Source organism: Azolla caroliniana, unplaced genomic scaffold (assembly GCF_043228905.1).
Source record: "Azolla caroliniana isolate FFs.n. ecotype wild unplaced genomic scaffold, voAzoCaro1.0.p SCAF_11, whole genome shotgun sequence".
Taxonomy (NCBI): domain Eukaryota; kingdom Viridiplantae; phylum Streptophyta; class Polypodiopsida; order Salviniales; family Salviniaceae; genus Azolla; species Azolla caroliniana.
In genome coordinates, this window is record NW_028230446.1 from 16,058,686 (window position 1) to 16,074,492 (window position 15,807).

The 15,807-nt window shown below is 37.9% G+C and overlaps 2 protein-coding genes across 2 annotated transcripts; one reads left to right on the top strand and one right to left on the bottom strand.

Moving 5' to 3' along the window:
* Positions 1-1,071: 1,071 nt before the first annotated feature.
* Positions 1,072-3,550, bottom strand: LOC147858035 (chalcone isomerase-like protein 2). The gene is made up of 5 exons (XM_087327336.1): positions 3,423-3,550; positions 3,211-3,303; positions 2,906-3,064; positions 2,076-2,305; positions 1,072-1,408 (listed from the first exon to the last, which is right to left on the bottom strand). Coding segments are annotated over exons 1-5 (642 nt in total). The 5' UTR covers positions 3,424-3,550; the 3' UTR covers positions 1,072-1,249.
* Positions 3,551-12,153: 8,603 nt separating this feature from the next.
* On the top strand, positions 12,154-15,295 carry LOC147858036 (pentatricopeptide repeat-containing protein At2g03380, mitochondrial-like). Its single transcript, XM_087327662.1, has one exon. It carries the CDS (start codon positions 12,201-12,203, stop codon positions 15,093-15,095), a length of 2,895 nt encoding a protein of 964 aa, XP_087183788.1. The 5' UTR covers positions 12,154-12,200; the 3' UTR covers positions 15,096-15,295.
* The last annotated feature ends 512 nt before the right edge of the window (positions 15,296-15,807 follow it).

Sequence of the window (15,807 nt, forward strand, 5' to 3'; positions counted from 1 at the left end):
GTCTTGTATAATGAGATATCGGTTGCATTTCAAGGTGGTTCATTATCCTATGCAATGTATGCTCTCTCCTCATTGATATTCTTCATAAACATAACTTTAGTTTTGGAGCTATTGGCACAACCCAATGTACATCCAAAAGTTTTCCAATGAACTCATAACCTTTTTGTGCATATTCAAATACATATGTTTTGTCTATTCTTGTGCCCATTGTTTTGACATTTGTGATTGATGACTTGGGAAAACATTGGCTATTCAATAAAAATTGATATTCATGGTGCACACTAATAGTGTCTATCATAAGTTGGAGAGAAATCTTGGTTGGTGAAGGAGCCACTTACATGGCACATTAATCAATGCATACAATAGTGCATCAAGTGTTAGACAAGTTATGGCAATCTCATTTTCCATTCTGTAGAAAATTGCTTGCTAGTGATGAGCGGGTCTCCTTGGGCAATGACTTTAAATGTGACTCGTTTATTACATGTTTTTCCATGCAATTGAGGGAAATGCCAAGCACAAACTCATGTCAAACAATTTGGGCTTATCTATCCACAATATCCTCAATAATGTGCAGTTGGGAGTTTAAGCGAGAGTAACAAGGCATGTCTCCTAAAGTTGAAGGATGCAAGTGGAGATTTTCTCCTCAATGAGGTGCTTTTCCTATCTATTGGCACTTCAACATGTGCCATGTAGTGGAAATGCTAAATTAACCATAATTTCAATGCATTTTGTTTCACGTCCAATTAAGGATAGTATACATTGAGAGAGGGAAGGGGAGAGAATCATGCATTCTTGACATCATAACTGTTAAGCATTTAAAGATCATGGGGTTGTGAGTTCAAACTTCAATTCACAAATGCAGCATGTAGTTCAGGACAAGTGCTATATGGTGTGACAAAGATTGTGAAAGCAAGATAAGAACCAAGACCTCTTGTTAACAGCCTAATAGCTTTTGAACCCAATACCTTGCATTGAAGATATGATAGCTTTTGAGCATTAAGACCTAGTGTTTATAGCCTGATACCTTACTAGGTAGGGTTCGTCAATTATGAAAGGAATTTGAGATGGAAAGAGGGAGAACAATAATTATTCCGTAGTTTCAAACAATTAGGATGCATCTTCTACAATAATGACTCAAAAGTGATGACGAGATCCACAGAAGGGAGGGAGGGTGTATATTAGAGTTCTACCTCCCTCTACAACATTAGACTTTAATGGAGAGTTGCCTCAGAGAGGATAAAGACATAACTTATAAAGTTTGCGAAACTTGTGTAGCCAAGGATTTGAGAAGAGAAGGTGAGAATGAATTCTCCCCGGCAATCCATTGAAGAATGCCTGCAGACACATTTTCATTCTCTACAGTGTATTCATATTTCACAGGAACTGCTTGATCAGCTGTCACCAAAACCTACAATTTATACATAGAGAAAAATGAGCTTTTGGTTCATAACTTAAAAGGCTTAAGTTTGCTGTACAAACTTAAATTTATTATATTCATTCCATTCCGAGGCATCTAATGCTTTTCCCTATTCCATGCAACAGTGTTTACTAATATATTTAAGTGGTGTTCACTCTCAGCAAGAGCTCCCTTCATATGACTAAACATTTATTGGGTGCATAACTTCTTTTAAGGTAATTGCGTGTCGAATGCTCTTGCGTTCAAAAGTCTTTGTTTCTTAGAAATGTTATATGGCTATTAGTATTAAGGACTCGTTGTTTATTCCATATTCCATTACAGTAAATATGTATACTTAGCAGTAGATTTTACCGATACTACATGGCGATTTTGAAACATAAACTAATCACACGCAAGTCTTTGTAAATCCATTTATATCTATATATATGGAAAAGCTTCAAAATACCATGAATGTTATTTTTTTCATTTTCCCAAAAAACCCCAAGTTTTCATTATTTCCCTAGACACCCTTGGTCAATCCCCTGAAAGAGGGAGTAAGGCGATGAATCACAGTTATAACATTTCTCAAATATCACATAGAAGTGCTACTTACAAGGTTTACCGAGGACATTCAGGAAACAAAGAAAACTTGAGATTATTTCACTATACATATGTGTACCTGTAGAGATTTGAGGTCATTGGACCAATGGAGGTAGATGTTGGTGTCCTGGGAGAGCCATGCTTTCTTCTGGAAGTACTCTGTGAGATTATCAAGGGCTTCTTCTTCCTCATCCTCATACTTGTCAGCATAAGAAAGCTTATCCCTTACGCTCGATTGCAACTGAGTAGCGAATTGGCTTCCTTTGACTTCCTTGATGATCACGAGTCTAAACAACTTCTCTACAGGAGCTATACATGGACACACACCCACATCTACTCAGCACTAAACCCTGAATCCCTCCAAACTTTACCATACATAACAATGCCAAAAGATTGGTGACACCAAACAATAAACCCTAAACACCTCATCAGGTTCGGTAATGTTATGCTTGATATTGATATTGACATTGTTGTGAAACCCTAAAACCTTGAGCGCTAAACCCTAATCTGTAAGGTTAATCCTGACCAAGCTTTTACTGTGTCATAAAAGTCTCCACAAAAAAGCTTCCCGAACTTTTGCAATTTTCTCCTCATGAAAACCCAGAAACATATTATGGGGCAGTGATCTAAACTTTCCACCCTAGCCATGTGCAATAATAAAAAGTAGTTTTTAATGATGCCAAAACCCTAAACCCTAAACCCTTATTCCATAATGCCCTCAGCTATTGACAGCAAACTTACCACCCAAAACCCCTCTTTGGACAAGATCAATTGTTGGCAATACCAAAACCTAAACTCGAAAGCCATGGATACTTAACACGGGTAGTTGTTGATACCGAACTCTAAAACAATTTAAAATCCTAAACAATAATCCCTGAGAATTGTGAATTACTAGTAGTAAAGGAATACCTTTGCAGAAGGAGGAGAAGAAGCCACTTCCCTCGGCAAGAAGCTCTTCCGCGCTTTTCCCTTTCCATTCCGACAAGCTCTTGGAGAGCTCTGCCTCTGAATAGAGCCCAATTGCATAGAACTTGATCTGAAGAAAATGGATCTCTGTGTCATAAATCCCTGGAATTCACAAACATTTGGGGACAAATGATCCATTCAGTCAGAGTCACACAGCATAAACCCACAACCAACTTAGGCAAAGAAAAAGGAATAAAAGAATAACAAAAGAAGAAGAAGAAGAAGAAGCAAAACAGAGGGAGCCGTACCATTAGCCAAGAGAAGAAGAGGTTTCGAAGAAGAAGGGGAAGCGATGGAGCAAGGGAAGACGGAGCCTTCAAAGGCGACAGATTCAGAACCCACTGAGCAGTAGAGAGAGAGAGAGAGAGAGAGAGAAATGAATAAGATAAAAACAAAAAAAAGGGTAAAAAGAAGGATCAAAGAGAAGAGAAAGCCCCAAGAGCTCTGTGGATTTACTTACTTGCAGAGAGACGTGGAAGGAAGGAAGGAAGGGAGGGAGGCAGAGTCGTATGAGGGAGGAGAGAGAGAGGAGGAGGGAGGAGGAAATTTATAAAAGGGAAGAAACAAGAAGAGGATGGGAGAGAGGAGGAGGAGGAGGAGTAAATGGAAAGGAAAAGAAAGGGAAGGGAAGGGAAGGGAATAAATAAGCACGAGGGCATCGTTTGGAGCAGAGCATGGAATTGCTTGCTCCCATTTTGGCCCTCGAGCTATCCGTGTTCCTTTCCTTTCCTTTCCTTTCTTTTCCTTTCTTTTCCCCTGTTCCCCCCTTACTCTTCTTCCTTCCTTCTAAGTTCTTCCCCTGTTCCTTCCTTCTTTTACTATCCTCCTCCTTCCTCATTAAATGACTATGAATGGCACACCATCATCATCATCATCATCCACCCACATGCATGCATGTTTTCCTTATTTCCCCAAATGCCCCCCCCACAACACACACACCCCTTTGACACATGTACCCCACGCGCAGCATAGAGCCACTCCACATCCCCCCCCCCCATTGTCATGGAGGAGAGCATAGCAACATGGGAGGGGGGAAGGATGGATATGATTATTCACCCCAGATTTAATGGAAGAGACCGACCGAAGGGAGGGGGCATGAGGAGGAGGTAAGAGGGATGCGTTTCGTTCATCACGTGATTGTTGTTTCGTTTCTCGAACGCCATAAATACGTAATATCGACGTGCCGTTGTGTGATTCCGCATTTGAATTCTCTCGTAACAATCGGCAACGGTTTAGTTTGGTTTGGTTTGAGAGGGTCCAAACCGAACCGTTTAAATTTTTTGAAACCTGAACCAAATCGTTAAACATTTTTCAAACCGTAAAAACCGTGATTTCGTGGTTCGGTTTCGGTTTTCAACATAGGTCAATTTTTTATTTTTAAATTTTTTAGATTTACAATATTTCATTATTTAAAATTTTTAAAATATTAAAGATATTCCTAAAATGTGAGAATAAGATCTAAAAGTGAAAAGATGGTTTAAAAACATTTTATTAAATTTTTTTAAATTTTTAATAAAAAATAAAAAACCGTTTAACCGTTTAAACCACGGTTTCTAACTGTTGAAACCGAACTGAACCATTTTAAAAAACCGAAATCTGAACCAAACTGTTGAAACTACTAAGTCATTAAGCTGCGGTTTCGCTACCAAACTGTTGCCGATTGTTATTCTCTCGGATGAGAAACAAAGAAGGGAAGGCGTGTGTGGACTTGCTGTGAATGGCACAACGAATTGAGAATGAGGGGGGTGGATTGACCATATGATTTGCTCGCATTCTCATCTACATCTCAAAGTTTTTTTCCATAACTCTAACAAAGCTATTTATTCGCCATTCCGGCTTGTGTTGTCATTGTCGTACCGTTTTCCCTTGTACCATATACTCTTATGATTAATATAAGAATTTGGATGGTACGTTGTTTAAATTTGATCAATTGGGGTTGTGTGCATGAACATATTCTAATATCAAGCAACAAACTTATGACCAAGAAAAGCAAATCCTATGCGAAACTTGGGGAAGGCACACCCATGTTGACTCTCTATTTGAATAAGAAAACCAGTAGCTTGAATTATATCAAGTCCCAAACTTTCTAAAAAGATAAAAGAATTGAAACAAACAACATGCATAATCAATCATGAATTTTGGAGAGCTTGAGCTCAATCCCCCCCATGCCTAGGCTATTTTCTTGGATTTAACACATTGTCTTCCATTATCTTGCCCTTGAACAAATGTCGTCTTCCTCGGTAGCAATTTCAAGGATGAATATTTGGCAAAGTATAGTTTTGTCTCCCAAGTGGCCAACAACAAATTGACATTTCCCCACAATATGAGGCCCTTGTGATGAACATTATGACATGTATTGTTTTTCATGCATCTTTAGCATATGCATTATCAGCTTATATAGTAACATCTTTACAAGCTTAAAAACTTTATCATATGCATTGTGCATTTTCCCTAAGTGATTTCTAGGAAAATGGTTGCAGACCACTCAATATTTTATTCTTTAAACAACTAACATGAAAAATGGGTTGAAGGTAAATATGTGAATTACCTATCCAAATTCGTAATGAAATTGGAAATAGTCCACAATAACCTATTGACAACTTTGGACCTTTTGTGATTCTTTGAGTTGGTAGAGGATTGAGGTCTTAAGAACTTTGAGATATACATTATCCCCCTTCTTCAAAATCTATAAATATATGTTTCTCATCCACATCATTCATAATGATCTCACGTTTGTTGTATACCACATTGCCCAATATCCAACGTATATTAGTGGTATTCAACAAATTCTTGGATGCCAAAATTTTGTCTTTTGTTAAATATGACGACGATCAACAAGCATGGATAAATAACAAACATTAACATGAAAGGATTAAAACCCCATTGCAATAGGTTTTGCACTATCATACATCAGTTATTGCATGATTTAATCATTTATGGATCCTTGACAAAACAAGAGATAAAGATCTGAACTAAGTTGTTTCAAGCAAACTTTGTAGTGTTAAGAATGAAAGGCATAAATGAATCATATCACACGAAGTGGGATAGATATTAGACCCTTGTTCACAATAATAAGTCTAACGCAATGAGAAAATGATAAAGCGAGTTTAACACAAGGGAAAAGGAAAAATCCAAGCAACATACAAAGAACTTAATTAATGCCCAAGGCATTAGATTAGATAAAATATCTCAGATGACAATGGGTACATGATTATAAAGCATGGTCGGCACATTAAGGGTATAATATGTATTTAACATATTAATAGAAGCCAAGGGTATAAATCAGTGGGTGCTGCTCAGACTTGTAGTAGTTGGAGGGATAAAGGCATATCAGATGACTTGTTGAAGTCATTTTGGAGGAGACTTTGGGCATTGGATATGCCAGAAAAAATAAAGGTTTGGTTTTGGCTTCTTAGTCATAAGGCGATACCTGTAGGGGAGTGGATGAGGTGTCACGGTGGGGAGGTTGGTTGTAAGTTATGTGGTCACTCTTTGGAATCGATATCTCACTGTTTTTGGAACCATGTAGAGGCAATTAGCATTTGGGGTAGAAGTCTCAAGATAGTGGCAGCATGTGGTGTGAATGGGATAGTTGTGTGGGGGTCCTTACATGGTTTGAAGCTAACTAGGGAAGGCTGGGCGAAACAACTAAATCCACATGGTCATGGATTTATAGTGCAGGGTGGCAGTGTATTCAAATGTGTTGGAGTGAAACCTGGTACAAACTTTGGTTTTTTTGAGGAGATATGGATGTTGGTGGCATGCCTCTCGGTCGGGCACATTTGTACCAGACGATGTATGTTTGTTTTTCAGCAACGAAAACTCCCAAGCGGTGAAGTGTTGCTAAACATTTGGTTCGAGTTGGTATCTTGGTTGCGCAGACGATACAACTCAATTGAAGGGAACTCGGATAAAGCAGAAAGGGCTCGGTCAAAGTTTTTGCTGAAATGGGGTCGTTCTCCTATGATGGTAAATTCAGCGTCGGGGCCTAAATGGAACTACCAAGCACCGAGATGGTTGTTTCCGTCATTGGCTTCCATTAGTGGACAAAAGATGTAATTATGTGGTTACCATGTAAAAAGAGTTAGCGGGATACTTTTGTTGTAAATAGCAGGGTGGGGATTATGCTTAGTTTTGTGTGGAGTAGTGTGAGTTTTGTTGATTATGGCTGAACTTTGATGTACTTCGTTTGCTGACTAATGGGAAGTAGTGTTTTTTTTGGGAAAAAAGAAGAAGAAGCCAAGTAATAAGTACCTAGGGACCTAAAAGTACTTTAAAGATGTTTTTCATATTACCGAAATATGTCTTTACATATAGTATACTAAATACTTCAAAGGTGAAATCTAAAATAGTTACATTTATATTAAGTCTTCAATTGTAAACAATAGATTTTACATTACTAATACCATTTAAGATCGAGGATCAAACATATACGAAGACACCAATACCAAGTATAGCTTACCTCAAGAAGAGCGATATTATGCAACCTCAACGATAATGTCATCACACAATTTTATGTAGATTCTATCATATATGAAAAAGTAACAAATGGTTTAACACCATTTACACATTAGAAGGTCTGGAGGGATTGAAAAAAGAAGCAGGCCATGGCTTGGCTGAAAGAAAAAAGCTAACCTGAACCGATCCAGTTGCATTCGCCCTTGAAAGAAAACTTCTATTTTCAGCAACAGGGATGAAATTGCTCGCATCTATGGTATTAATAAAGTAATGGCTGGTGAATTAGTGGAATCTGAGGACAATACGGTAGGCATTGCTTCGAAATCTAGAATATATGATAATGTTGGGGCTGTACTGACATGTACCGAATCCGATCGGAGGACCATACATGAGGGAAGTTCCGTAAAGGTGACGTGAAAGATTGCCAAAACACTAGTTGGTGACTCTAGTGTATTTATTACCTTCTTTGGCGCTAACAGTGGGTCGATTAATAACAATGTGAGTAGTCCAAAGTGTTTGTTATTAATTCAACCCTTTGGAACTCCTCCTAGAAACACACCAAATTCTTCGACTTTAGCTTCAACTAAAAATGACAAAATATATATAACCAAGTCTTCAACTAAAAAGAGCGGAAAATGTTACCAAAGTCGTCAATGTTCATTTTTTAACTTTAACTTTAGTTTTCAACTCCAACTTCTTAGGGCATGTAACTTATAGCTACTTGTTGAAATATTTGTGAGGAGGGATTATATTATTTCCAACATAAGCTGCACATTTTGGGACCCTTTTTTACATATATATGGCATTTAATTTCTTTAAGGGATAAATACATATTGTACATAATTTTTGCACCAATAAGTTAAGTACGGTATGAAACAAAAGATGAACTTAAGGTATAGTACATGTTACTATTTACACCATATTATACATGCCAAAACATTAAATACACCTACAAACACAACCTTATCGAAGAAGATGAAATTGTAAACGCAAATACGACTGCGATTTTGGTCTTTTTGTTTTTTTTCCAAAAAAGAATATACTCCTTTAGTTAAAATATACACAAACTTGATCCCTTTCTCAGGAAGGCCGAGCCAAGACTATCCTATCCTACACAAGAGATCTTGCTTATTTATCTTACACTTTCACATATGGCTCTAGCCATCCTTTCATGCACATCACCTACATTCACTATCCCACATGTCATGTCTTTCACGTCCCTCGTTCATCTAATGGGATGGGGGGAACAACCATTTGGGTACTTCATACTTCCATAGTATATCCATTCCATTTGTTGCGGCCATCAGTGTAGTACACCATCACTTTCGAAAATTCAGCCTCATTAATTCTGCAACATCATTAGTACCATCAATCTGCTCATATTGAGCTCTTAGTGTAGTTATTAATGTGTGCCAGATTAGCTTAATCGATTCAGTTGGGGGGCGTTTGTGTGCTGAAAATACCTTGGTACACCTTGTTGTCCATATATACCATATAGTAATGGAGGCAAGAAACATCAAAAAATCTCCAAGTTTTTTATTCTATGCACAAGTTGTAGGCACCCTATTGTCAGTGATCAGCCACACAATGCCATTCTCCCCTCTGTACTTAGCATCGCATGTGCCATCGTATTTCGCCACATCATCCTCAAGACAAATCCAGCAAGCATGTCCCTAGTTGAGGGTGAACGAACTAGAGGCATTGCAAAGCAAACGTAGTGCCCTTCCCCATACAACCACTGCGATTTTGGTCTTTGAAGTCAATAGCACAACATTATGGACCCATATTAATGTTCTCTTCCTAACTCTTATAATTTTTATTTTTATTTTTATTTTTCCAATAAAAAAACTCCTTCCATTAGTTATAAAATTTTACAAATGAGACTATTATGTACAAATCCCTGTAGGAACGCGATGGTTCCATCTTATGTGGATGCCCATTGACTCAAGAAAGGGAGAGGACGACCATTGTTGGATGAAGGCTATTCGTTGTCTTTCGACTCCATCGGAGCCGCCCTTGAGGCCATCATATTGGCACTTTAGAGTGGCTACAATTTCACTCCATATCTCTTGCAGTAACCTTGTTAGATGCGTGGTTTGGTTGGAGCTAACTCTTTTAATTAAGTGATTCCAAAACCTAAAAGTAAAAATTATGCAGAAAATACCCAAGGAACAATCTTATTTATAATCTTATGTGGACTAGACTCGACTTCCTTTATTGAAGATTTTCATGTTAAAAGAGAGAAAGCATAAACATTTAGATCATTTGAAGTCATATTCAACTAAATGCATAGAATATAGAATGTCCCACAACCCATTCAAAATTGTCATTGTTGTGAGAAGCGGAAAGCTATTAAATCTTGCCCTATAAATTATTGATGAAGACAAAATTACACCTATTTTCAATTAACACATCAACGAAAATCTTATAAAACCTTAAATTTTTAGGGATATCCAATGTCTAGTGCATCTCCATGTAAGAAGTTTTGTAGAAGAGTTGAACAAGAGAAAACTACAACATCTATTCCACACCTTTGTTATCCCCCTTAATGAATTTTAAGGTTGACATAGTTAAAACTCTTGAGAATGCATCAAAACTTAAAACATGACCAACATGAGAAGTCGATGTCTCTTTGAAAGTTGGGCAAACATTCTAGAACGAACACAAGTGAAAGGACATACCATCATGGCCCTAAAACAACAATGGTAGGAGTTGGGCCAAGAACTAATGAGGTCATGCATGACTCATAACCATCTTGAATTTGAGTCTACATTCTCAATAGGAATAATTTTAAGTGGTATTGTACTTCTTTATAGGGAAATATTCTCCATCTTTTTGAAAGTGTTGAAAACTAGCTTAACACATCTTACAAATTTTGACTAGAATAAAAACTCCATGTTGATTCTATATACATACAAATTTCTTTATATGGTATCTTAGTGTTGTCGTGAAGATCCGTCACTATGCGCGGATCGTGAGGCGGAACCGCCGGGGTTCTGGACCGGAAGGATTCAAAGTCGATACAAGCTTTGGCGCAAGCTTTAGCGAGAAAGTACTTATGATAGATTGGGAAAGAGAGAAGTTGAGATTAAACGATTGAGAGAGATTGATTGAACTTTTAACTTTAGATTTAAGAAACAAGTTACACGATCAATTTGATAACGAATTTCTTCTTCTTAATTTCATAAAAAAAAAACCGTGTTTTTTCTCCTCCCCCTTCCTTCTTTTATAGATGCTCTCATGCATATGATGCATGTGAGGGTACAAGACATGCATAAATTGCATGTTTGTCATTTGGCGCTTATGTATTACATGTGGTGCATGATAACCATGTCACTCATTTTAGCTCTCATGTATGAGAATTTACATGTAAAAGTACTATGATAGAAATATAATTTTAACTAAATAGCATGGCTTAATGGTAAGCCAATTGACTCATAACTCAGAGGTGTAAGGTTCGAATCCTTACTTCCCCTCCTTGTATATGTATATTTGTATATATATTTATATATTTATTTATATAGTCGCCGGATGCCGTCGGTTCACCGTCTCCATCGTCGGTCTGGTTTTGGTTGGCCAAAACCCTTTACAAGTAGCTAGCCCACCTCCACTCTTAGTTCAAGTTACCTTGAACTCTCTATGCTCCACACATAGACACAAAAATAATATCTTTTGCTCCACCTTATATATGATGAGAGCCGTATTTGTCGTGCCTATATGGGATATCTCACAATTTTCTCTTTTCTTTTCACAAACTTTATACCCTCATATCTTGACATTTAGTTGTCCATTTCTCGTGTAATAAAGTGCATTTGAAACCTCCATCATTTTGTACTTAGATATTAAAAATGTTATCTTCACAATTATTGTATTATGTGATTCTTACTCGATTTCGTACGTTTTATGGGATTTTCACACTATTGCCGAAAATCTTCACGACAGCGTATCGAGTAAATTCATCAATTTGAACTTAACTTTTGTGTTTAAGGATTTTCATGTCTCTAAGTAGCTCTCTAATGCACAAACCATTGTTTTTTTTTTCTTCTTCAAAGATTTTCTTCAGTAGTATTAAGGAGAAACACTTGAAGGCTATAACTTGAGCTTGTTTGCCCAGAAGCTTACAATAAATTTTATTTTTTATCAAAACAAAATATTGTGGTGTGCATGTGTTCCTTTGTGCCACCCTTTTGGCGCACCCTTTTTAGCATGCATGTACCTAAGCCAACCCACTCTTTTAGCACGCATGTAGCTAAGCCAACCCAAATGGGTACCTTTGTATCAACTATAAATTGAGCAAGAAGTAAGAAGCTAAGCAGGTTGGTTTTGATCTCTTATGTGCATTTCACAATATACTTCCATCAGTTTTTTTACAAACTATTGTTGCAAAACTCCCTAACAAAATAGAGGATTGTCATGTCTCAAAGTAGCTCTGCAATATACAATAATACAACCATTGCAAATCTTCACATACAACATAAATGGCATCTTGGTTGGGCCAGGGCTTGGAAAAATGGATACCAAGAGTAATTAAGTAAGTAAGTACATTACCATAAAATGCAAGTGATGGTTTACTATGACCTAGAGATTGAGGAGTAGGTACTACTAGTAGGGACACACACACACACATGTATGTATCTATGTATGTACATAGGTATGTAGATATACATATATGTATGTCTATAGAACATAGATAGATTTAGTAGATTGATCTTTAACGTCCCCAGGCCAGCATACCTGTTGTGGTCTATGAGAGAGAGGGAGAGAGACATGGGTCAGCAGCATGCACAGAGTAGTGGGTCGTCGGTGTTTCACGGCTGCTTTGTTACGAGGTCGCCATTGGAGCTCTGCGACGAATCATCATCATCATCATCATCAACAACACCAATCCAATGGTGGAGCTGTTATTCCCCTCACCTCACAACACCCTTCTCTGCTACAACTCTGCACCGCAGGGCTCCTAGACCAAGCCCTCCATCTTTTGTTGCAGTTTCCAGATCCCCTTCCAGCTCACCACGATCATTTGTGTACAGCTTTCCTCAGATCTTGCCAGAAAGAAAAAGATTTGCTTCATACAACGCTCCTTCTCACACATCTCTCTCAACGCATGCAGTATGAATTGTCAGGTAAGCTTGGTGACTATTTTGTCATAACCTTGGTTAAGTGTGGTGGTATTCAAGAGGCTCTTCAATTGTTTCTTCGGCTGTCTAGTCGGAGTGTGTATTCGTGGACTGCTCTGATATCTGGTTTCACACACTTTGGTGATGGTTGGAAAGCTATTGGAATGCTTGAATGTATGCAAAAGGATGGTTTCCAACCTAACCACTTTACTTTGGTTAGTCTTATCAAAGCATGTGGAAGCATAGGTTGTTTACAAGAAGGCCGGAAAATACATGCCCTTGTTCGGAATAAAGGTTTGGATTCAGATATTTTCATATCGACCTCGTTGATTAGTATGTATAGTAAATGTGGGAGTCTTCGAGAGTCAGAGGATGTGTTTAATGAGTTGTTGGACTGTAACGTTGTATCATGGAATGCGATGCTATCGGCATATCTTCAGCATAATCAAGCTGAGAAAGTGTTGGAACTCTATAGAAAGTTGGCCGATGAAGGAATGGAACCGAATGATGTTACCTTCATGGTTGCCATTCAATCATGTGGTATTCTTGCGAACAAGGAGGAAGTTATTTCAATGATTGGTCAAGTGATGAAACCAGTGTCCATTTCAATTGGTCAAGCATTGCACGCCGATGCTAAGAAGAAAGGGTTTTCAACAGACGTTGGGAATGCTCTTGTGAACCTCTATGGCAAATGCTTAAGCATATCAGAAGCCCATAATGTTTTTAATTCATTGTGCTCGCATAATGTAGCTTCTTGGAATGCGATGATATTGACATACGTTGAATATGAACAAGTACATTCGGCATTACAACTTTTCAATCACATGCTTAAAGAAGGTGTGAGCCCTAATGTGTGGACCTTTGTTATTACACTCCAGGCATGCTGCATTCTTGCAGATAAAGAAGAAAGCTTTCTTGTAGATAGTCATTTTATCAAACCAATTTGTTTGGACATTGTCTGTGCAATACACGACGATGTGGAACAGAATGGTTTTGCTTCCCACATCTTTGTTGGAAATACTCTATTGACCACATATGGAAAATGTGGAGACATAAAGAAAGCGAAGGAAATTTTTTGTAGCCTTCATAATTCTAATGTCATTTCATGGAATGCAATGCTCTCAGTTTATATTGAGCAAGACAAAAATGATATGGCTCTGCATTTGTATAGGCAAATGGTGGAGGATAGGGTATGTTCAAGTGAGCAGACCTTTACAATAGCTATTCAGGCTTGTGTGAATATTCTAGATAAGCAAGAGACTAGTTCTGCGAAAGAATCCTCAGAGCTGAAAACAGCTACTGGGATGATTGGAAAAGCGTTACATGCTGATGCATTGAAGAAAGGGTTTGCTTTGAGTGCATATGTTGGAAACAACCTTGTGACCATGTATGGCAAGTGTGGAATGATTGCTGAAGCAGAATATGCATTTAAGGGCTTGTCTCAATCTAATATTGTGTCGTGGAATGTGATGCTTCTTGCTTATGTCGACAATGGGTATGGAGAGGAAGCTCTTCAATTGTTTAAATTGATGTGGCGAGAAGGTATGAGTCCTAGTAGGCTTGCATTCAAGTTTGCCCTTCGAGCTTGTGGTATACTTGCTGATAAGGAAGGTGTTAATTGGGTAAAAGACATTGTTCAAGCATTACATGTTGACATAATAAAGGAAGGATTCATTGAAGATATATTGGTTGGAAGCAATCTTATGAGTATCTATAGCAAGTTAGGACTAGTGAATGAAGTAGAGAAGGTGTTTGGGGATCTGTTTCTCGATGATGTTATGCCATGGAATGTAATGCTATCAGCCTATGTCGAGAATGATCTAAGTGAAGAGGCATTGAAACTTTGTAGGAAGATCCTAGATTATAGTGTGGCAGATGATGCTACATTAGTTTGTGTTCTGCAAGCATGTGGTAATCTTGGATGCATTTGTTTCTGTAGAGAGCTTCACTTCATTGTCATATCTACTGGACATATTAAGAGTTCCCTCATGATAACAACCCTTATTCATGCATATGGTAACTGCGGTAGCATGATAGATGCAGAATTACTGATAAATGAACTACCCAAGTCTGATGTTGTGACGTGGAGCGCATGTCTTGCTGGCTATGCTAAGCAGGGAAATCTAATTGCAAGCCTTCAGATCTTAAAACAAATGGAATGGATGGTATATACCCCAAATGGAGTCACATTTCTTTCTGTTTTTAATGCTTGCAACCATGCTGGGCTTGTGTATATTGGTGTACAATACTTCATTTTAATGCAAAGTCATTACGGGATAAATCCAGATTTCAAGTGTTATGCTAGCATGATAGACATGATGGGGCGTGCCGGGGACTTTATACGAGTAGAGAACCTGTTGAAGAAAACACCTAAGCAAAATGGAAATATATGGATTTGCATGCTGGGTGGATGTCACATCCATGGGAATATGGAGCTTGGAACATATGCATTCCAGCATGCTGTAGAACTACACCCAGAAGATGCAGCAGCATATGTTTCTATGGCAAACATATATTCTAATAGCCAGATTTATGGAGTGTACAAATGTACAAACTGAGAAGTTAAGAAACATTTCTGGCTAATAGAAATCCCTAAGGAAAGTGTGATGCCATTCACACTGAGGAAAATAAATAGCGACAACAAAAGAGGGAACACATGCTTATGATAGTAAACATGATTCATCGTTTCTCTCATCAATCATTCTCAAGAATGACGAAAAGAATGTGTTTACCAAAAGCATCTTCCATTGCTCGAAAAGATTCCAGTCTTGATTGTGAAGATTCAAAGAGTATCAACTTATTGCTACTAAAGTTGCATTAAATCATGGGGAGAAAGGAAATTAAGTCCAAATAATTTTAATCCAGCAACATTGCTGATCCATGGTATCTTCCCAATGATTTACCATGCAGAGTAGTGTCTCTGCTTGCACAAGCGGTTTGAAAATTATATACCCCATTCAATCACTGAACAAAAACTCAAATCTTTGGATCTTTGATGGCCACACTACAACTGAAGCCATTTAGGTTCATGTATCTTGAGTTTGATTGCAGCTTGCAGGTAGCTGGGTATGCACCAAATGTTTGAATTCAGACATGATCTTGGATTGCTAGATAACAATAGGTGGTGATAGCTAGAAATACTTCTTGAAAGTGATGCATACGTACAACTAGAGGAAATTCCCTGTTTATGGATGACAAATTTGTCACCTACCTTATGATAAGGGGTTACACCATAGACACTTAAAACACCATGATATCAATAATAATGAA